The 24,555-nt window shown below is 39.1% G+C and overlaps 1 protein-coding gene across 1 annotated transcript in view; it reads left to right on the top strand.

Moving 5' to 3' along the window:
- Positions 1-24,555, top strand: part of LOC126416335 (5'-3' exonuclease PLD3-like) — an 88,100-nt gene that overhangs the window by 33,955 nt on the left and 29,590 nt on the right. The window contains exons 6-7 of the mRNA XM_050084003.1: positions 10,347-10,469; positions 22,309-22,377. Coding sequence (XP_049939960.1) covers positions 10,347-10,469; positions 22,309-22,377 — 192 coding nt within the window. The remainder of the gene's footprint in view (positions 1-10,346; positions 10,470-22,308; positions 22,378-24,555) is intronic.

Genomic DNA, 24,555 nt, shown 5'->3' on the forward strand with positions numbered 1-24,555 from the left:
ACACTGGACTCGCATTCGGGAGGACGACGGTTCAATCCCGTCTCCAGCCATCCTGATTTAGGTTTTCCGTGATTTCCCTAAATCGTTTCAGGCAAATGCCGGGATGGTTCCTTTGAAAGGGCACGGCCGATTTCCTTCCCAATCCTTCCCTAACCCGAGCTTGCACTCCGTCTCTAATGATCTCGTTGTCGACGGGACGTTAAACACTAACCACCACCACCGCCTTCACCAGGTCCAAGTGGCAGTTAGCAAGGAAATGCACCACAATTAGTTCCCTTGGAGGTGGTTCTCCTGCGCCGCAGCACATGAAAAAATAAGACAAAATGCCCTACTTTAGTAAACTTGTACTTCTAATTTAAGTCTAAGAATAAATATGTTTTACACTAATAACAAATGATATTCATTACATGATAAATAAATACATGGTATGCATAACATTACAATAATTAGCACTAAATTTGGCTGTAGTATGAAAGGTGTGGACTAAAAAAAAATTTTAAAATCAATTGCACATTACACTACAAAATACCGGGTGATCAAAAAGTCAGTATAAATTTGAAAACTGAATAAATCACAGAATAATGTTGATAGAGAGGTACAAATTGACACATGCTTGGAATGACATGGGGTTTTATTAGAACCAAAAAAATACAAACCTTCAAAAATGTCAGACAGATGGTGCTTCATCTGTTCAGAATATATAGCAATAATTAGCATAACAAAGTAAGACAAAGCAAAGATGATGTTCTTTACGGGAAATGCTCAATATGTCCACCATCATTCCTCAACAATAGCTGTAGTCGAGGAATAATGTTGTGAACAGCACTGTAAAGCATATCCAGAGTTATGGTGAGGCATTGGTGTCGGATGTTGTCTTTCAGCATCCCTAGAGATGTCGGTCGATCACGATACACTTGCGACTTCAGGTAACCCCAAAGCCAATAATCGTGTGGACTGAGGTCTGGGGACCTGGGAGGCCAAGCATGACGAAAGTGACGGCTAAGCACACAATCATCACCAAACGACGCGCGCAAGAGATATTTCATGCGTCTAGCAATACTTCGTATTTTTTTAAATTTTTTTTAATTTTTTAATTTTTTATTTATTTTTAATAAAACCCCATGTCATTCCAAGCATGTGTGTCAATTTTTACCTCTCTATCTACATTATTCCGTGGTTTATTAAGTTTTAAAATTTATGCTGACTTTTTGATCACCCGGTATTACTCCTAAGTCATAACTGTCTGAAACTGGTTAAACTTGAAATGTTTTTGTTTCTTTTCCATTTGCAAAACAGCAAAAACTTCAGATGTGCATTACCTCTAGTAAATACTCAAGATGTGCAGTAGCATAGATTTACTAATCATTATGTTATGAAAAAGGAATAGTCTCCGTCACATAGCATAATTACTATTCAAATCAAAATTAAGGGGATGGAAGTTGTACCAAATCATTCCTCTATTTCTCCACTCAACTCTGAGCACTACTCTTATTCAACTAGAAAATGAAATCCTCACAAAATGTTACTAAATAGTTTACCTGTCAGAATATCCACATCAGGCTAGCACCACAGTTATCAGTGAATCAGCAAAATTATTGCTCTTTGTTCCAGTATTATGACTTTAAGCTCATAATAGAAGTTTTCAGATAACATGTAGGTCCAATAATGCAGCATTATATAACTTTTACCTCACTAAAATATTTCTCTTTCTGTTAAGCTCTCATTCCCAGCTGCAGTGTCATGAATTGCACAATATACACAGTACCCAATGTTGCCTAGTTCAAAATTAGATCATCAATGCAGTTACAACACATATGTTTGTAGACAGTTATCTTTTGCATTAATCATGTTTTTCAGCACCATTATTTCACTTACATTTCTTCTCTTGTTAACTAGTGCAGCACATTCTCAAAAACTGTCCCTACTGTAGAGACAGGCTCTCTAACCATTAAGACCCTAACATTATTCATTATTTTCATATTTCATTATTGTTTCATTAGCTAATAAATAATGACCTGCTCTGCTTAACTAATGCAAAATTGACTACTGAAAAACACTCCACTGTAACAGATCCTTATGTTACCTCTAAGTTAACTCTCATTACTGATCAGACAAAATTATCACTTAGACAAACTATTATTTCACTGAATTCTAGCGTGAAGGGCAATATACATACAAGTCTTGCTAGTACATTCTACACACATTACTCCAGGCAACTATGTTTAACGTTGGAATTCCTTAATGTTAGAAAAGGCTGTATCGTGACACAGATATTGATAGATAGTTATCTCCGCTGATGGCATTGAACATAAACGCTTCTATGATACCACAGTTAATATTAAGATCTAGTATTCAAGATGGTTTATACTGCACATTGTCTCTGCTGCTACGCCAAATTACCTAATTTCTCACATAAGCTGATTACTTCAAATGTTAATTATTGTTGACATTTACTGACACCTTTCATCTTCAGTTTACCTTACCTTTTTGAGTTACAGAAATTCCTTAACCATGGTACCACTTTACTTCCTTGCATCCTCTTATGATTCTATTACTTAAAACTTGCACAACATAATCTGTATACACACATAGATAACCCTACAGCAACCTTTTCTACAATATTTCTATACTAAAGCATGCTACTGTACAAAGTTACATGAAATTTGAAGCATTCTTCTGATTCACTTATAAACTGCAGATAGGATAGGAGAAGAGTTCGACTGCCTAATTAAACATAAAAAAGAGACAAACAGCTGGGGTAAGCATTATCGCCACATAATGAATTCAACACACATCGTTGAAGCCCCCTATTTGCTGCTAGGTCTTACTTCTGGTTCAATGCACACTCCATTCTCCACGTCATCAGTAACCTGCTCAGTGGTTAAAACTCTTAATGGCAAATGTAATTCATCTAGCACACACTTGTCCATACCTTCCAGAAATGATACTTTGTACCTACTTCCATTGCACTTAAAAATAAATTTACCACTAGCAAAATCAATATTTACACATCATTTGCACAAGAAATTAGTCCCAAATATTACATCAATGCTAAGATTGTGATTTACCAAGAATTTGCACTCCCAACAGCTGTCCTGCTAATTCCACAGTTAATTGTACCTCTTGTTTCACACTTTTTGAGAGCTTACCAGTAGCACCAATAATTTTTATTCCAGAAACAGACATTACTACTGTATCCTCTGTGTTCTTAATAGATTCAAAAAATGCCTGTGAATTACCATTCCAATCACTACCACTGTCAAGTAAACACGTAACATGTATACCTTGTACACTTGCTGTTATTAAGGGGTGCCACACTTCCTTTTTACTTACAGTGTGATCTTCTTCATACAACAAATCCTCATTAATCCTTTCCCTGGAAAAATTATCATGCTCCTTACCAAACTGATTATCAGACAGAGTCAAATGACAGATAGCATGGTTCTCTTCCTCATTACCCCTATCAAACTCTAACCCTTCATTAGGCCTAATATTATCCTCCTTTATTCACTCTTTACTTACCTCCTGGCCATCATTATCAATTATAAATTCAAATACCTCATCCTCATCACTACTGGATCTGTCACTGCTATCATCATTACAACTGCTGTCAGAATCAGACCCACTGTCACTTTCACTATCCTCAAATATTTGGCTAATTAGTTGATAAGATGTGCATTGTGCGCAGACAAGAGGAGGGAGAAGAAACCTGAAGAAGAAAAAGCAAAACGTGTGGTATTTCTACCGTTTTCTGGACTGCCGACTGCCAAAATCACAAGAATATTAAAGCAGCACGAAATAACTACTATCTTTTGCACACCGCAAAAAGTTAAAGATATACTTGGCTCAACCAAAGACCAGCTGGGGTTGCAGACACTGGGCGTTTACAGTATTGAGTGCGAATGTGAGATGGAATATATCACGCAGACACAATGATGTATCTCCCAGCACTGTACTGAACATATCAGGAACATACGACTAGGACAGACAAGCAAGTCCGTGGTAGCAGAACATAGCTTTATTGAGGGACGCACTTTCAAAATCGAAAAAACAAAGAAGTTGTGCAGTGCCAATGGTTTCTGGGACTGGAGCTTCAAAGAGACAGTGAAGATACGTCTGCACAACAATTTAGTTAACAGGGATAGCAATTTTCAGCTCAGTGCAGTATGGAATCCTGCAATTGACAAAATACGTCAGGGACTCTCCGATCTGAAGTTTGTGACGTCAGCAGACAGATTGGATAGCCACTGGATCTCAATGCCAGGCTGTGCGGCGGCCCCCCACCATCACTGACGCGGTACCCCCTTCTGGAGGAACGTGATTGGCTGGCCTACAGAAGCAGATGACGGCCAAGCAGCTATATAGATATGCAGAACACAGCATCCTGTCACTTAGCCAGAAGATGATGGGTATTAAACTCATCGAAACGTTGCGACAAGACAACGCCACCACTCATCTGATAACCCAAGAAGAATTCATCAGTGGAAAATGCAGAGAAAGACTGCAGTCACATATAGTTAATTCTTGTTTCCAGTATCAGACCACAAAGCAAACCACCTGACTTCATTATGTTCTCTTAAAAATTTAACATCCATTTCGACACTTTGGACATTCTTAGCAACATCAACGCTCTGTTTCATCACTTAATTTTATTTTAATAAGTTCCTCCTCACCTTTTATGGGATAAACATTGCTACCCAAACCATCATTCAACATCTCACTAGAATTAGAAATTAGATTTGTCTTACCACTATCAATTTCTTTACCCTTACCTGTGATTACAGCACATTTACATACAAGTGGCTCATCATCACTACCTGCACTAGTGAGAGCCAAAACTGACCGTTATCCAGTTTAAATGGTTTGATCCAGAATTAAAAATCATCTCCTCCATTTATTTTACTTGAATTTCTCCTACCATACCTGAAATTCTCTCCCTGATTGATTATTATCATCAAAATCCCTCCTACAATCTTCCACTGAGGGCTTCACTCTCTCCACTTTATCAACATTATTTAAGAAATATTGTCCAAATATCTCAGTTTGTTTATCCAAAGATGACAGAAACCTTTCACCATACCCTTCATAGAGTCAAATCTCTCTCCACCCAAAAATTCACTCAAAATTCTCTGCTGCTTCTCTTTGGACCAATATTCATCCAAAAGTAATTTCTCAAAGCTTTGCCACGAAGTACAACCATCAGCTACTTGAGCTGCCCATCCATAAGCATCCCTCTTCAAAAAACTTCTCACAAATGACATTTTCTCTTTGTCATTCGATGTTTCAGGCAAATCATTAGATTCCCTAATGAAATCCAGTGGATGCACTTCCCCATGTGGTTCAAAATTATTAAATTTCTTACAACTGACAAATGAGGGACTGTTTTGTACTTCTTCCATCTTTTTCTCTATTTCAGCCATTTTAAATCAACAGTTTTATTTACTTTTACCAGTTTTTCTTCTATCACTACTGCACACTTGGTTTCTACCTGTATTTCAAAATAATTTTGATCTGATCTATTTGGTTCTCAAGTTTAACCGTGTTTTCAGCACAAAATTTCCTGGCAGCTTTGGCTTCCTTCTTACACTGTTTTTCAGAAGCCTCCACCTTCCTTCTATAGTCATGACAAAGCTTTTTTCTCTCTTCTACACATATACTACTCACCAATGTTAATTTCTCATTAGTGTTATGAACTACTGTCTTTACCTTTTCATCACAATCTTTAGCTACTCCCTCAACCTTCCTAATTAATTCTGAAAGGCTAAAGCTAACTACCTTAATTTCCTTTTTAATTTCTTTCTTCAGTTCATCTTTTAAGTTAGTCATGTCAGTTTTAATACTACTACTGTCTTCTTTCATACACATATCACTCAGAATACTCATAATTTGCATTAACATTGCACATCACAATAATAGGTGCTGAAACTACACATTGTTTAAAGTTAAATTTACAGAAATTACAATTAAAACTTGACTCCCTCAATTAACTGAATACATTGAAAAATTGTGTCTTTTTAACAGTTTCTTCTACTGCGAGGTGTAGGCCAAATTATTTGTTTAAATCATGAAATTAACAAATATAGTTATGCAAACAATACTTTTGACAAAACTGTTAATTACTTTGGAATTAATGAAGGGCTGGTTTTGCTAACATGTTTTTGAATAGAGCTAGATAGATACTTTAATATTCCTAGCATTTCATCTTCCAAATGTTTATAATTAGTGCAGAATTTATATTTGTTTATATGTCAACAATAGGATATTAAGATATGGAACAATCAGTGATTTCACTCTATAGCAAAAGATACTAACTAGGCATAGTCAAAATAAATTTAAAAAATCAATTACGTACATAAAACTAAGCACCAAATTAGATATGGTGTTATATTCTTTAAAATTGAGGGCCAATCTCTCTTTCATGAAAATGCAGATTATATTCACGTATGTTAATGATGATTAGTTAAAAGCAACAACACGAATTTAAGGAGGCAGATGGCAAAAACAAGAGGGGAATTAAAATTATACCAGCTTGCTTTGTCACACTGTATTCCTACAACAGCAGACTAGCTGCCTCCATCCTAGCCACTAGCTACCCACTCGCAACCCTTTGTGCAGAATCCTGCCTCTACCTAGCAGCATGTGATCTAGCTCATCAAAGGATTTATTCCGAGAGCTTGCAAGTTTCCTCTGTCTTTTGTATGTGGCTGTAAGTAACTACGTGCTTCTGTTTTTTGGTGAATGGTCTCCTTTACTCCTGAAATATTTATGTTATGCTAGAACCTTTTTTATTGTTAAAGAGTTAGTAATTCTCCCCTACACTAATTTGTGAAGTTGAGAGGGTTACTGTATTTGTAAATGACGTAATTCTGTTCGATTCTCTCTTTTTTACAGTTCTGATGTTAAAAGTCAAGAGTTATGGCATGTTCTTTTTTGTTTGTTGTTGTTGTTGTTGTGGTCTTCAGTCCTGAGACTGGTTTGATGCAGCTCTCCATGCTACTCTATCCTGTGCAAGCTTCTTCATCTCCCAGTACCTACTGCAACCTACATCCTTCTGAATCTGCTTAGTGTATTCATCTCTTGGTCTCCCCCTATGATTTTTACCCTCCACGCTGCCCTCCAATACTAAATTGGTGATCCCTTGATGCCTCAGAACATGTCCTACCAACCGATCCCTTCTTCTGGTCAAGTTGTGCCACAAACTTCTCTTCTCCCCAATCCTATTCAATACTTCCTCATTAGTTATGTGATCTACCCATCTAATCTTCAGCATTCTTCTGTAGCACCACATTTCGAAAGCTTCTATTCTCTTCTTGTCCAAACTATTTACCGTCCATGTTTCACTTCCATACATGGCTACACTCCATACAAATACTTTCAGAAATAACTTCCTGACACTTAAATCTATACTCGATGTTAACAAATTTCTCTTCTTCAGAAACGATTTCCTTGCCATTGCCAGTCTACATTTTATATCCTCTCTACTTCGTCCATCATCAGTTATTTTGCTCCCCAAATAGCAAAACTCCTTTACTACTTTAAGTGTCTCATTTCCTAATCTAATACCCTCAGCATCACCCGACTTAACTCGACTACATTCCATTATCCTCGTTTTGCTTTTGTTGATGTTCATCTTATATCCTCCCTTCAAGACACCATCCATTCCGTTCAACTGCTCTTCCAAGTCCTTTGCTGTCTCTGACAGAATTACAATGTCATCGGCGAACCTCAAAGTTTTTATTTCTTCTCCATGGATTTTAATACCTACTCCAAATTTTTCTTTTGTTTCCTTTACTGCTTGCTCAATATAGAGATTGAATAACATCGGGGAGAGGCTACAACCCTGTCTTACTCCCTTCCCAACCACTGCTTCCCTTTCATGTCCCTCAACTCTTATAACTGCCATCTGGTTTCTGTACAAGTTGTAAATAGCCTTTCGCTCTCTGTATTTTACCCCTGCCACCTTTAGAATTTGAAAGAGAGTATTCCAGTCAACATTGTCAAAAGCTTTCTCTAAGTCTACAAATGCTAGAAATGTAGGTTTGCCTTTCCTTAATCTTTCTTCTAAGATAAGTCGTAAGGTCAGTATTGCCTCACGTGTTCCAGTATTTCTACGGAATCCAAACTGATCTTCCCCGAGGTCGGCTTCTACTAGTTTTTCCATTCGTCTGTAAAGAATTCGTGTTAGTACTTTGCAGCTGTGGCTTATTAAACTGATTGTTCGGTAATTTTCACATCTGTCAACACCTGCTTTCTTTGGGATTGAAATTATTATATTCTTCTTGAAGTCTGTGGGTATTTCGCCTGTCTCATACATCTTGCTCACCAGATGGTAGTTTTGTCAGGACTGGCTCTCCCAAGGCCGTCAGTAGTTCCAATGGAATGTTGTCTACTCTGGGGGCCTTGTTTCGACTCAGGTCCTTCAGTGCTCTGTCAAACTCTTCACACAGTATTGTATCTCCCATTTCATCTTCATCTACATCCTCTTCCATTTCCATAATATTGTCCTCAAGTGCATCGCCCTTGTATAGACTCTCTATATACTCCTTCCACCTTTCTGCTTTCCCTTCTTTGCTTAGAACTGGGTTTCCATCTGAGCTCTTGATGTTCATACATGTGGTTCTCTTATCTCCAAAGGTCTCTTTAATTTTCCTGTAGGCAGTATCTATCTTACCCCTAGTGAGATAAGCCTCTACATCCTTACATTTGTCCTCTAGCCATCCCTGCTTAGCCATTTTGCACTTCCTGTCGATCTCGTTTTTGAGACGTTTGTATTCCTTTTTGCCTGCTTCATTTACTGCATTTTTATATTTTCTCCTTTCATCAATTAAATTCAATATTTCTTCTCTTACCCAAGGATTTCTACTAGCCCTCGTCTTTTTACCTACTTGATCGTCTGCTGCCCTCACTACTTCATCCCTCAGAGCTACCCATTCTTCTTCTACTGTATTTCTTTCCCCCATTCCTTTCAATTGTTCCCTTATGCTCTCCCTGAAACTCTGTACAACCTCTGGTTCTTTCAGTTTATCCAGGTCCCATCTCCTTAAATTCCCACCTTTTTGCAGTTTCTTCAGTTTTAATCTACAGGTCATAACCAATAGATTGTGGTCAGAGTCCACATCTGCCCCTGGAAATGTCTTAAAATTTAAAACCTGGTTCCTAAATCTCTGTCTTACCATTATATAATCTATCTGATACCTTTTAGTATCTCCAGGGTTCTTCCTTGTATACAACCTTCTATCATGATTCTTAAACCAAGTGTTAGCTATGATTAAGTTGTGCTCTGTGCAAAATTCTATCAGGCGGCTTCCTCTTTCATTTCTTAGCCCCAATCCATATTCACTTACTACGTTTCCTTCTCTCCCTTTTCCTACACTCGAATTCCAGTCACCCATGACTATTAAATTTTCGTCGCCCTTCACTATCTGAATAATTTCTTTTATTTCATCATACATTTCTTCAATTTCTTCGTCATCTGCAGAGCTAGTTGGCATATAAACTTGTACTACTGTAGTAGGTGTGGGCTTCATATCTATCTTGGCCACAATAATGCGTTCACTATGCTGTTTGTAGTAGCTTACCCGCATTCCTATTTTCCTATTTATTATTAAACCTACTCCTGCATTACCCCTATTTGATTTTGTGTTTATAACCCTGTAGTCACCTGACCAAAAGTCTTGTTCCTCCTCCCACCGAACTTCACTAATTCCTACAATATCTAACTTTAACCTATCCATTTCCCTTTTTAAATTTTCTAACCTACCTGCCCGATTAAGGGATATGACATTCCACGCTCCGATCCGTAGAACGCCAGTTTTCTTTCTCCTGATAACGACATCCTCTTGAGTAGTCCCCGCCCGGAGATCCGAATGGGGGACTATTTTACCTCCGAAATATTTTACCCAAGAGGACGCCATCATCATTTAATCATACAGTAAAGCTGCATGCCCTCGGGAAAAATTACGGCCGTAGTTTCCCCTTGCTTTCAGCCGTTCGCAGTACCAGCACAGCAAGGCCGTTTTGGTTATTGTTACAAGGCCAGATCAGTCAATCATTCAGACTGTTGCCCTTGCAACTACTGAAAAGGCTGCTGCCCCTCTTCAGGAACCACACGTTTGTCTGGCCTCTCAACAGATAGCCCTCCGTTGTGGTTGTACCTACGGTACGGCTATCTGTATCGCTGAGGCACGCAAGCCTCCCCACCAACGGCAAGGTCCATGGTTCATGGGGGGGCTTTTTTGTTTAGTGTTTAACAATTCTTCTAAAATATCTTAAAGTATTCATCATAAAATAAATTTGTTGATAAGTTGTATTTCTTTCAGTCAAGTTATTACATATTTCTCATTCAGGTGCGAAGTGTTAACTTCCCTCGTCTTGTGGGCGGTGGTGTGCTGCACACTAAACTTTGGATTGTGGACCGGAAACATGTGTACATAGGTAGTGCAAACATGGACTGGAGATCACTTACACAGGTATGTTGTTGTAATTTTATTTTTTGATAAAATCTATTCACTATTAAACAGCACTATTAAAGACAGGAAATTCATTTATTTGCAGTAACCATCAGCAGACATTGGTAAGTCCAAAGAGTTACTAATGGAAAAACTGCATTTTATTTTTGATCCATGTCATTTGTTGTTATTTCATTTGTCAATCAATCAAACTGTGTTGTTGGTCTCTCCATAGACAAACTATTCACATGCCTCACATTTACCTGTGGCAGATTAACACAGAAAAGATTTTAACAGTGAACTTTGCAATGTTGAGAAACTAGTTGTTAGCTGATATGACTATCCAAACTTAACCCAGTGTGCACCTGATAACATTCTTGACAGGTCTGCAACCAGATCGTGCAATCACCTTTGCATGATATTTCATTAGTCAATTTAGGCACCATCTTCAGGTGAGGACACTGTTTGCTAAAACTCTCTGGAAATAATTAATGATTCCTACCATATGTTGTTAGCCTATCTTGCAAGACAGAAAGAATTATAAAAAGATATAATATAAAAAGTGTTGTACCAGACAAAATAACACTCGTCGGTACGATGGAGGGTTCTTAGCTTTCTTTACTCCTGGAGAGGGCCGATAGGTTACAGCAACACACAAAATATCAGATCACTTTGTTACGACTAAAACAAGATGAAATATTTAACTCTGTCACTCAACATGTATGTATCACTTTATACAGGAAAAGATACTAGTCTCTTCTCACAGAGTACAGTTGATGATAAACATTTATTAATAGTTTTGTCTAATACAGTTGTCAGACTGCTGGCTTGGTAGGGAGGCAATGCTGTCATCTTTGTTGATAATTGCTGAGTGGACTGAGGAGCACTGCACTCAGATGTAAGTAAATGAGCTGATGCGGTGGCATATGGAATCTCTTCTTGGCATGTCTATGCCACCATCTCTCATCTGTCGTTGCTTCTGGCAGTGGCTATATTTACACGTGGTTCTGTCATGAGGTACCAACCTCGCGTTGGGACCTCGCTCTTTGGATAACACCACAAGAAATGTGTGTTAGCCACCAGGCAAAATGAAAGCTTTCTTTAGCTTTATTGAAGATGATATAACCCTGAGAAAATCCAATGATTACAGAAAACCTTGGCCTTGTGGAAAAACATATATTCACCAGATGATTTGCACCATCCATTATGCGTGTGCTGAGCACCATCCTCACGCACGATTACCATTACCTGAAAAATCTACAGTGGTGGAGCACTGTTAAAGTGAGGGACACAGAATGGTGATGTATGATGATAGGTACTGGAAAAATTTGTGTTTTGCAATAAATGCAAAATAGATGTGAATTCTACTTCAAAATGTGAAAACTCTAAATTATTTAATAGACACTATTTCATAGCATATTGTATCCAGATGAATTATTTTATCAGAGGTAGTTTGAAATAGCTTTATTTTCTGCAAATAAAAAATGAAAATGTAGCAAATTTTCACTTACTGCTACTGTACATCATCAGGCAGAACATAAGGAAAGATAATGTGCCTAAAAACTTGTTTGCAAAATAAAAAGCTTACAAACTCGGTGATTTATCAATGCACTCAATGATCTGGTGCCGTGCCAGTTTTGGGCGATTGAATGGTCGGTTTAAGATACATGTTGCATAATGCAGCATAGTACTCGGCTGTGGGACGTAGCATTTTATAGTGAAGAAGCATGTATGTCAGTTTGTTAGGTAAAGTTCAAAATATGTTGTAATGCAACACTTTCAACCCTTTGCCTTACAATTTAAGTTCTATTAGTGTGAGCCATAAGTGGCTAAAAGGTACGGATGCGCCTTAAGATTCCCTGTGCCTACACACACTAAGGCTGCGGTGCACTACGCCTGGGCGTCCAAAGTCGTGCAGACGCCCTCAGGATTTGTAAGTACGTGTGAGAGATACCAGTAATGTGACATTTCTACAGGTATCATAAATAATGACGATTAGTTGCCCATTGGAAACGAAACATTCATTGTCTCAAAAGCAATGATATATTCACAAACGTTTTATTTCCCTTTATAAGCAAACATACATTGATGAAATACATCTTAATAATAGTATTCACAACAATGCAATGATCTAAGACTGTATAATATTTTGTTCAAAACATTCTGGGACCTGTTACATTAGTACGTTGGCAAACATATTTTCAAATGCAATGTCTTCACAATGACAGGTACATAAATTTAATAGTCTTCGATTTTATGATATCATTCAAAACAATCTGGCACATGTAATGCAACGTTGCACTTTTTGCAGTCTCATGTTGTTTCATTGTGTTGTTTATGCTTTCTGCACATGACACAAGCTCTTGCAGGATTTACTTTTGATGGTGTTGGATCAATATGTTTGGGAAAATGAGCCCAATGTTGTGCGTGCAGTTGTTGTGGTATATTGCCGGATGCTAATCGTCCCTTTTGATCATATTCCGGTAAAGGTGTAGTAGTCAACAATGATTCTGCAATGTGAATCCTATATTCTGCGTACTATGTCATTTGCCGCAGTGTATTTTGTAATCCAAAATGTACACGTTAAATAAAGCAACATCAAATAGGTAAAAGAATATCTTGCGGTATCCTTTCACGCATTTTATTACCACAGGGAAGCATGCGAGCATCTGATCTTGGCAATCAATTCCAATCATGCCTCTGTTGTATTCGACAACACATTTTGGTTTCCACGACGCATTGTGGAGAGGTGTGTCTGTGGCAATCATTTCTGCTGTTGATTGTTTTGTGGAAAGCATGCAAACGTCTCGTTTATCTTTCCATTTTAGTGCTAATATTCCATTACAACTCCTCACTGTATATTCTCCCATCTTTAATTTTGCCTTCAGAAAGTCTGTGGGCATATTTTTTCTGTTTGAGCGTATTGTTCCAATCACATTAGTTTTATTGGTGAGGAGAGTTTTGGTGAAGAAAACCAGTTATCTAAGTATAGAGTATGCCCTTTGTGTAATACTTACTGTGATAGTTCTAGAACTACACTTTCAGAGGCACTACCACTAGCATCACATTTGTCACTACCCGTGTATATCCTAAATTCATAGCAGTATCCTGAACTTGGACTCACACAATTTATAAATTTTAATACCTCACTCTTTTTGATAGGTTAAATTGTTTGTAGGATAAGTGCCCCTTAAATTTCATTAATGATTCATCAGTGGCAATATTCTCTTGCATAGTGTACACTTCCTTAAATATTGATTGAACATATCAATGTACAGCTTATCTGTGTTGTTGACTAAACTGTTATTCGCTAGATGCAGAAATCTGCTTATGTGCAGAAATTTCCTGAATTGCATCGTCTTCCTCAATATTGGCATTTCTATAATGGCCCTCCTAGACCAATACATCTGAATCGACAGTTTCCTTTCTTCAGCCATAATTATACATAGTCCAATGTATATTTTTATTTCATTACAGCCGACAGGAGACGACTTTTGGTCTATTTTTCATCTCTTCTGTTCATTGTTGAGTATGTCTTGTTCATATCTATTCATCTCAGTTACAATGTTTTCCCAAAATGTACTGTTAAATATTACATAGAAAATGTCTAATTCTCTTATGCTTGTAGTCGCGTGCTGTAAAGCTGCTTCCTTTATTCCAGGAATTTCCGTATACATCCAGATTGTTGGTTCATTGTCTTGCTTTTGCCACATCCATGACTCTAATTGTTGGTGGTAGGTTTGCTCTTCTTCGCCAGTATCATCTTCAATCATCAGCCGCTTACACCGTTTTCGTACACGAGGTAAAACACTGCTACCACTTTCACTGCTGCTGTCAAAATATCCTGCAAAATCATTGTTGGCTTTGCCATATTTTTGTAATGTCAGCAGATCCAAATGCGGCAAAAAACACGTTGTGTATGCTGCGTGTACTTGATCAGCTCCACAATGTGTCAAAGACTTTCTGTTTACGTTTGGCGTGGCTGACCGATGACGTCTCTCTCATGACATGTGCTTGTTCGGCGCGGTAAAGTACCACGTCTCTGATACGTCTAGTTGATGTTTGGATAGGTTGGCACGCTACGTCTCTCACACGACTTGCGCTTGTTAGCGCGGTAAACATACCACATCTCTGATATGTCTAGGTGATGTTTGGCCAGGCTGGCATGCTTTGTGTCTCACACGACATTGTAAGCTAAGGGGTTAATATGACAGATTTGGGTGGTGGATGTTTTGAACTTTACTTGCCTGTTATACCACTAGAGGTGGGGCCTGAACTACATCACTAACAATAGTCTGGTAACCTTAACAAGCAATTACATTGTAGCCATTCCCAAATGGTTTGTGTTGTGAATTTCTCACTGTTTTCTTTTCTTATTTTGAAATAAGTGAAACGACTAATCCTGGTTCATCACAAATTTTGATTACAATTGTTACAACACCAGAAGATATCAGCAATCCCTGTGACAATGTATAAGTTCTGCTGTACGCTGCTGCCCTGCGAAAGGGAGGTGACGCTTGGTTCCCATCACTGTTTCTCTCCCCTTTGGCTGCCAAAATTCTAGTTTCTTTACACTTGCAGCCATCTGTAACTGTATCCTATAGTGTCCACCCTCTGGACTATAGTGAGTGGGAAACAAAACCTGTAATATTTTTTGATAGCACCAATATTATTTTGTGTAACGTTAAAACAGAGTTAAAATTACATTCAGTTCTATTTCTACACGAAGTGCCCTGTGAGTTCTATCTGCAGTGTCAAGTGTGGGCCACATGGCTATGAATGCTCATGAAAGGTCAAAATTAATAGTCTGCAGATTTTATAATCGTCGAATTGGGCGATAAAAGCCAAATAATGCCCAGAAACACCTTAACCCAGAATCACATTGGGCTCACTGGCAGGAAAATGCTGCTGCTTTTCAAGAGAACAAACATTTTTGAAAGCTTGAATACAGCCAAATGACGAAAACAAAGCTCATTTTGGAAGAAACTGATTTTGAAATTTTTGCAAAAGCTAACGTCCCTTTCAAATAGTTCCCCATCAGCACTTCTTTCTTTAATGGCCATTTTCAAAAAACTAAGGTTTAATTGTCTTCCCTCACGTAACCTTACCACCTTTCAAATTTGTACATCTAATTATTTACAAATAAAAAAGAATTGAATTTTGACAGAAATAAACAAATCGAACAATGAAAATCCAGGATGAAATGTAACAATAGTATGAAAAGGAAAGTTGTACTCACTGAAGCCACACTTCGAGCAGCAGCACAAGTGCATGATGAGATTGGTGACTGGGTGGAGGTAAACAGGAAGCTGGGGCAGAGGGGGGAAGGGATAGTAGGGGAGGGGGTGGAGGGCAGTGAAGTGCTGCTGGGGGGCATGCAGGGACGAAGTGGAGAGAGGGTGTGGAGCTATGTGCAGGTGGGAGGTTAGACAGAGGGCAGGGGAGAGGTGCAGAGGGGTGAGAGTAGTGGAAAAGGAGAAAAGTAAAATGGTTGGGTGTGATGGTGGAATGAGGGCTGTGTAGAGTTGGAATGGGGACAGGGAAGGGGCTGGGTGGGTGAGGACAATGATTAACGAAGGTTGAGGCCAGGAGGGTTATGGGAACGTAGGATGTATTGCAGGGAATGTTCCCACTTGTACAATTCAGAAAAGCTGGTTTTGATGGGACGGATCCATGTGGCACAGGCCATGAAGCAGTCATTGAAATGAAGGATGCGTTTGGCAGGGTGCTCAGCAACAGGGTGATCTACTTGTTTCTTGGCCACATTTTGTCGGTGGCCATTCATGTGGACAGACAACTTGTTGGTTGTCATGCCCACACTGAAAGAAGCACAGCAGTTGCAGCTTAGCATGTAGATATCACGTGACTGGTTTCACAGGTAGCCCTGCCTTTGATAGGATGGGTGACGGGACTGCAGTAGGATTCTTCTAGATGGCGCATGAATAGGTTGATATAGGATGGTGCCCTGTGGGTGCCGATAGCCATACCCCGGATTTGTTTGTTGGTAATGCCCCTACCACTCCCCGCTCTCCTATCTTCTACATACTTCCTAAAGTCCATAGACCCAGGACGCCCAGTTGTGGTGGGTTACTGTTCCCCCAAATAGAGATTCTTGGCTCTTGTAGACCAACGCCTACAACCTATTACTCAGAATCTACGCTCCTGTATAAAAGATACCAACCATTTCCTCCACCGACTCTCCACAGTTCCTGTCCTGTTTACCATACCGTGCCCTGCTCGTCACTATTGATGCCACCTCCCTTCACACAAACATCTCTAATACCCATGGCCTTACCTCTATTGAACGCTATCTTTCCCAATGCCCAACGAATTCCAGATCGACAACCTCTTTCCTAGTCACCATGACCAACTAAATCCTCACCCACAATTACTTCTCCTTTGAAGGCACTACCTACAAACAGACCCAGGGCACAGCTGTGGGCATCCGCATGGCACCATCCTATGCCAACCTATTCATGTGTCATCTAGAGGAATCCTTCCTAAACACCCAGAATCCTAAACCCGCCTCAACTGGTTCTGATTCATCGATGACATCTATGCGATCTGGATTGCGGGTGAGGACACATTCTCCCAGAATCTCACAAACTTCTCCCCATTTGATTTACCTGGTCCTATTCAACCTAACAAGTCACCTTTCTAGATGTTGACCTCCACCTCAAAGATGGCTGCATCAGTACATCCATCCCTATCAAACCTACACAGCACAGCTGCCACCCATTCCGTGCCAAGAAGTTCCTTTCATACAGCCTAGCCACCCGTGGTCGATGCATCTGCAATGATGAGCTGTCACCCTCAAAATGTACCGAAGGTTTCACTGCAGGCTTCACAGACCATAATTATCCCCCAACCTAGTACAAAAACTAATTTCCCGTGCCTTATCTTTCCAGTCTCCCATCAGCTTCCAAAGTCCCACCATCTGCCCACAGAGAAGCATTCCTCTCATAACTCGGTACTACCCAGGACTGGAGCAACTGAATCACATTATCTGCCAGGGTTTTGACTACATCTTGTTGTGCCCTGAAATGAGAAATGTCCTACCCAGTATCCTTCCCACCCCTCCCACAGTGGTATTCTGTTGTCCACCAAACGTACAGAATATACTCGTCCATCCATTCGCAACCCCTGCTCCCAACCCTTTTACCTCATGACTCATACCCCTGTAATAAACCTAGATGCAAGACCTGTCCCATACATCCTCCCACCACCACCTACTCCAGTCCACTCACAAACATCACCTATCCCATCAAAGGCAGGGCTCCCTGTGAAACCATTAAAGTGATCTACAAGCTAAGCTGCAACTGCTGTGCTGCATTCTATGTGGGCATGACAACCAACAAGCTGTTTGTCTGCATGAATGGCCAGTGACAAAGTGTGGCCAAGAAACAAGTGGACCATCCTGTTGCTGAGCAAGCTGCCAAACATGACATCTTTCATTTCAATGAGTGCTTCACAGCCTGTGCCATATGGATCTGTCCCACCAACACCAGCCTTTCTGAATTGCACAGGTGGGAACTTCCCCTGCAATATATCCTACATTCCCATAACTCTCGTGGCCTAAATCTTCATCAGTCATTGTCCTCACCAATCCAGAACCTTCCCTGTTCCCATTCCAGCACTACACAGCCCTCATTCCACCATCACGCCCAATCTTTTTACTTCTCTCCTTTTCCACTATCTCCACCTCTCCCCTGCCCTCCATCTAACCTCCCGACTGCACATTGCTCCCCACCTTCTCTCCACCTCATCCCTGTGCGCTCCCCTTTGCACTTCGTTGTCTGCCACACCTACCCTACTATTCCTCCCCCTCTCTGTCCTAGCCTCCTCCTTACCACAATGCAGTCACCACTCCCATTATGCACTGGTGCTGCTGATCGCAGTGTGGCTTCAGTTACCTGAGAGTTTGTGTGTGTGTGTGTGTGTGTGTGTGTGTGTGTGTGTTTTTGATGAAGGCCTTACTGGTCAAAAGCTTTATTTGTGACAGCATTTTTGTTGTGCCTATCTGCGACTCAGCATCTCCGCTGTATGGTGGATGTAAAAAAAAAAAAAAAAAGTGAATTTTGTCAAAAAGAGATGCTAAGATTTCTGCTCCCTAATGAAAACACACAGATAGTTGGTCCTACATGTTTCTATTGATAGATAAGTACTATTCTGTAAGAAAAATGCAGAATTTTAAAAAGCAGTGCTCTTTGACTCTGCTGGCTGTAGACCCTGTAGCAGTTTGTGTCTACTGGCTTTCACCACTGGGGTGCTGTACCTTCACTTCGTGATAGGGCCAACAGTAATGATTTCATGCACAGGTGCTGTTGGTTCTCCATGCTTTATAAAAGAGCCTCCGTTCACAATAGCAATCAGTGCCAGCAAGAGTTAGCAAACAGTGTTCTCTTCTGAAGATGGCAGCTAAATGTATTGCTGAAATATTGTCAAGAAGGTTGTATGATCCTGCTGCAGACCTGACAAAATATTATCATTACTGTTGTTAATTTTGGTAATTTGAATACGGCTTGGCTGCAACTATGGTCACTTTTGAGGAGACTGTGAATGAATTTCAAATTAAATGACTGTATTGGTAGGTAGGAACCTGAACAATCCCATTTCATTCAGAGTGAACCTGTTCTGTCTAGTGGTGTAAAGTGCTTGTGTATTTATGAATTTGGCAAATGGCCAGGATAAATGCCTGGGGAAATGCCCAAAATGCGTAAAAGCCTGGGCGTGTATGCATTTTAAATATTAATTGGTAAGCAGCACTTATGTAAAAAGAATTAAGCTGATATTTTGTATGGGAAAAGGTGCTTTGCAACACTGCTTCCTTTGTGGTTGGATAATCAAGGTGAAAAAGCTGCATGATATTTACAGTAGAGCTATTAGAGGAACTTAATTGGACTGTAAATACAACTTTTTACATCTTTAATCAGGTCAGTTCTTCGTGTAGTACATAATGAAAAAAACATTACTCAAGTTTAAAAGTATTTTTTTTTAAATAAAGTATAGATTATAGTAAGTAGCAAGCATGTGTAGTATTTTTACTTACACTTTACTACTGCAAAAAAAAATTTCCTCAATCAGTTTCTTGAGCTTCATAAGTTGATGAGGAACCATTAAGTTCTGGCTCTGCCTCAGATTCTCCTGAATCTGACTACTCATTGGCTACTGGGTTCTTTTCTATTTTGTCTTTGCTTGGACTGTTGAGTGTGGGTTTTTCATTGGGATCAACAGGCATATTGTAGTGTTCCTGCTCCAGCTCTCTCTGATGCAAGCTTATCCTTTTATTTATTTATTTTTTTTTTTTTTGCCTCCCCCCCCCAAAAAAAAAAAAAAAAAAAAAACAACTACTGAAGGAACACACTGTAGCAGCAGATACAGTTGGTTCGCCCAGAATTTTTATGATAGCTTCTCTGCCAAATGACAAGTTCCTCTTAAACCATGCCATCACAGTAAAGGATTTACGTGATGATTTTTGTGAGAGTGAGGATGTACTTCTTCCCACATAAATGGTCTGGATCAGATTCCTTGTTTGTCTCTCTAATCAGCGAAGTTCTCTTTAACTTGAATAACATTTAGTTCAATGTTCTTTGTGAGCCACAAACAAATCTTATTGCATCAAGTGTCTCAGTAGGCTTTAGATTACTATCTTGTACTGCTGGAACAAGATGATTAGCTGTAAGTTGGATAGAAGACACACCAAATTCCTTCCTAGCTTGGAATTTAGATGCAACTGACTTTCCTTCTGCAGATTACAGTGGAGAGGGTGGTAGTTTCTTGATAACTTTTTTTCAACTTACCGAACTTTGTGGCTATTTTGTGACCTTTAGGCTCACTTAACTCCAAAGCTGTAATCAAATGAATGATTGGGTTCATGAGCTACATCATTTTCTCAGCCTTCACGAAGAAAATGTCACCATCCAGAACTGTCTTCTTTGTTTCAGGCTGCAAATGTGACTGCACCTTCTCATTTACGACTGAGGTTTGTAAGAAAACATTGTTTGACTGCAAATTTTAAAGACAAAAAAAGATGGCTTCCCATATTTTGCCTCTCCTGCAAACTTCAGTGAAACCCCATTCTTTGAATATTTTTCAGCTGATATTTCATGGGGCTTTTCCTCTGAACAGGTTTATCAATCACTGTACCTAACTGATGCACTTTTTTCAAAGCACTTGAAACACTTTTTGATATGCTTTTCCATTTTATTGAAATGTGACTGTTTGTATTCTTCAAAACAATGTTTACAGGATATTCCTTTCCCTTTTAAATTTAAAAAGTTCCAAAAAGATTTTTTTCTTAACCATTTTGGAGTTACTCAATAGTGTATTGTCTGTAACAATTTGTGTTATTTAAAGATGAGGTTATGTTACCACTCACTCAACCACATATACTTTAATGGCTGTCAGATGGACAGGCCAGTGTTGCCAGTTCCAATTAAATAAATAACTCATAGAATTGCATGAATTACATTTCATTACCAACCACCCACTCCAAATTTATCTACTATTTGCAATAACAGCAATAGCTCTAATATTTACTTAGAATAACTGGAATTAGAGTAAAAAATCTATCAATATTGACTTTAACTAGGGATGTGTCATGTGCCGATTCTGATTTCATGATTCCAGGAATTACCGATTCTCCGGGAATCGATTAGTATTGGAATCGAAGGATTCCAGCATCTTGGGTAGCGATTCTTTGTCATTTTATATTTGCAGCAGTGTAGCTATATGAAAGTAGATAAGGAAAGTAGCAGAATAAAAAACTGTAGTCTGTCTCAAATGATTTTACATCTGACAAAACACCCCCCCCCCCCTCAACTCACTCCTTCCCCTCCCCCCCACTGAAAAAACTGTAACATTCAAGAATTTAAGGATACATTTAGCATCAAGAAACACATGCCAGCTGTTTAATAACTTCAGTAATAATTTTCTTATCAGTAATCATCCTTCAATAATATTCAGAGATTTGATACGAATTATAAATTGTGTTACATCGCAGTGGCTTAAGGACAGTGTTTTTTTTATACCTGCTTATCACTACACAGTTGAACGCGTGTGTGTGAGCTGTCGTCAGCAATATGCACCTTTCCATGGTGCAGCAAGTTGGAATGCTAATTAAAAAAAAAAATCTTTTCATTCTTAGTAATAAAGACATGAATGATATGCATAGGCTTAAGTGTAAACAAGTACTAACTTTTAATATTTGGGGTTTCGTCTCATCCCTTATTTTAACTGTTAAATTATACATTCTAATAGTAGAACCTTTAAAAAGTATTGTTCAAAGATGATGTAACTTACCAAACAAAAGTGCTGGCATGTTGATAGATGCACAAACAAACACAAACATACACACAAAATTCAAGCTTTCACAACCAACGGTTGCTTCATCAGGAAAGAGGGAAGGAGAGGGAAAGATAAAAGGATGTGGGTTTTAAGGGAAAGGGTAAGGAGTCATTCCAATCCCGGGAGCAGAAAACTTACCTTAGGGAGAAAAAAGGACAGGTATACACACACACACACACACACACACACACACACACACACACATATCCATCCGCACGTACACAGACACAAGCAGACATTTGTAAAGGCAGAATATCTAAACATAGAAGCTCTTATGTTTAAACTATGAAATGGCTCTTTTGAATTTCATTGTTCATCTGGAAATGATTATTGAATATTTTGACAGGGTTAGCTGTTAAACAATTTTTTTATTCCATTCATTTCTTTGTCAGTATTATGAGTGTAGAGTGCTCAAACACTGAGTTGTGACTTGATAGATAATGAGAGTCCATTAAAAATGGACATTCAGAGATAGTTTATAACTGTTATGCATGTTTTAATTATTTTCCCCCAGGTGAAAGAGCTTGGTGCAGCAATCTACAACTGCAGTTGCTTAGCTGCCGACTTTGGGAAGATCTTTGATGTAAGTGTTCTCTTTAAACAATAGTCCTTACGTGGCAAATGGAGAAGTACATAGTGCCAAATGCAGATGCATCAGTAAAAAGACGTCTTTCATAATTTTAAAAAATTCATGAGGGTTGCCCAGAAGGTAATTCACCACATTTTTTTCTTGACCAATTCGTTATTGAACATAATGAGAATTACACACACAAAAGAATGGTGTTTTATCTACACACCCTATTTTTCCACATAATCCCCATCCCATCCCATTCTATGGCCTTCCTCCAGTGTGAAACATGGGCGTTTATGTCCTGTTGGTACCAATACTTGTCACAGTGACGAAGCCAGCACTGCACTGTGTGAACTTCCTTTGCTGCTTGACAGATGCAGTGGCAATTGCCGATTTGTAATGCGTGTGTCCTCACGAATGACATCATCAGCTCGCTGCAACATGTCAGGTGTGACAGCCGTAGGTGGTCTCGCTGATGGCTGAAAATCATGCAGCTCCACCAAACCACCTTCTAATGACCTCATCCTCCGTGCCCAGCACCTAACTATACTTCTGTTGACAGCAGATGCTCCATAGACTTTCCACAAACATTTGTGAATATTCCCAACAGTTTCTTTTTCTGCATTGAGAAATTCAATGACTGCACATTGCTTGTAACGTACATCACCTACAGACATCATTTTGAAACTGTCCTGCAGATACAGTAGCTGTCAGAAGTGACAGAAACTTGGCACACTCACTCAGGAGACTTCAAATAATGCATGCATAACGTTTCACGTTTGTAGCATTGTTTTTGGCTGAGAAAAAAAATCTGGTGCATTACTTTCTGGGCAACCATTGTAACTTATTTTATTGAATATATCTCTTGACTTCTAAACTATGTATGGAGGCATTAGTTTAAAATTATGTTCTGACTTATGTATTTAAAATATGAAAGTCCATAGTATAACGTAACTGGAGGGATAAAAAAAATCTGCTCACCAGGCGGCAGCAGACCACACACACACACACACACACACACACACACACACACACACACACACACGAATAAATATTAAGGAAATTTGCAAGCTTTTGTAGCCAGTAGCTTTGAAGAAGTAGTAAATGGAACTCAGCATATCATTCTCAATGGAGAGAAGTCTTCTGATGTTAAAATAACTTCAAGCATGCCCCATGAAAGTGCTATGGGACAATTAAGTTGAACATTACATGTAAATATCCTAGTAGATAACTTCAGAAGTTCCATTACATTTTTTGCAAATGATGATGTATACAGAGAAGTCACAATGCTAGAAAATTGTAGCAAAATGCAGGGAGTCCTGTAGAGAAACAACACTTTGTGAATAGAGTGGTAACTGACCCACAACATAAACAAATTTACCACATTGCGAATGTATAAACAGAGAGACTATTCTATTGGTAGATGATTGCAGAACAATCACTGGAAGTGGTTTCTTCTATAAAATATCTCTCAGCGTGTGTACATTGTGATCTGAAGTGGAACAACTACATTAAATTAATCCTGAGTGAGGCAGTTGCCAGGCAGACTCATTGCAAGAATCCTCAGGAAATTTAGTCCATCAACAAAAGTAGCAGCTTAAAAAACACTCATTTGAGCAGTACTAAGTATTATTTGTCTACGATCCATACCACATAGGACTGATAGGGGAAAAAGAGAAGATCCAAAGAAGAGCAGCACATTTTGTTACAGGTTCATTTACTAAGCATGGTAGCATCATGTATGTGCTTAATTAACTCCAGTAGCAGATGCTGCTAGGGAGGCTTTCTACATCCCGATGTTATCTGCTGTTCAAGTTTATAGAGTGTACATTTCTATTGCTTCCTTCTGAGTATATCGCATGAAAAGAGCAAGAAGATACAATTAGAGAGATCTGAGCCTACACAGAGGCTTACAGGAAACTGTTCTTCCTCCGAACTATGCGTGACTGGAACGGGACAAGGGGGAAGTGATAGTGGTATACAGAGTACCCTTTGCCACGCACTGTAAGGTGGCTTTCAAAGTATAGATACAGATATAGATGCATATGATGATTGTGTTTAAGAGATTTAACAAAGGGGTCATCAGTCCCTTCGGAGCATGAGAGAAACATGTCATAAGGTAAAAAACAAAAGCAATGGGGACTAGGCTGGTCAAACTACATAAGCAAGTCGGAGAGTTTAAAAGGGCAC

Source organism: Schistocerca serialis, chromosome 8 (assembly GCF_023864345.2).
Source record: "Schistocerca serialis cubense isolate TAMUIC-IGC-003099 chromosome 8, iqSchSeri2.2, whole genome shotgun sequence".
Classification (NCBI taxonomy): domain Eukaryota; kingdom Metazoa; phylum Arthropoda; class Insecta; order Orthoptera; family Acrididae; genus Schistocerca; species Schistocerca serialis.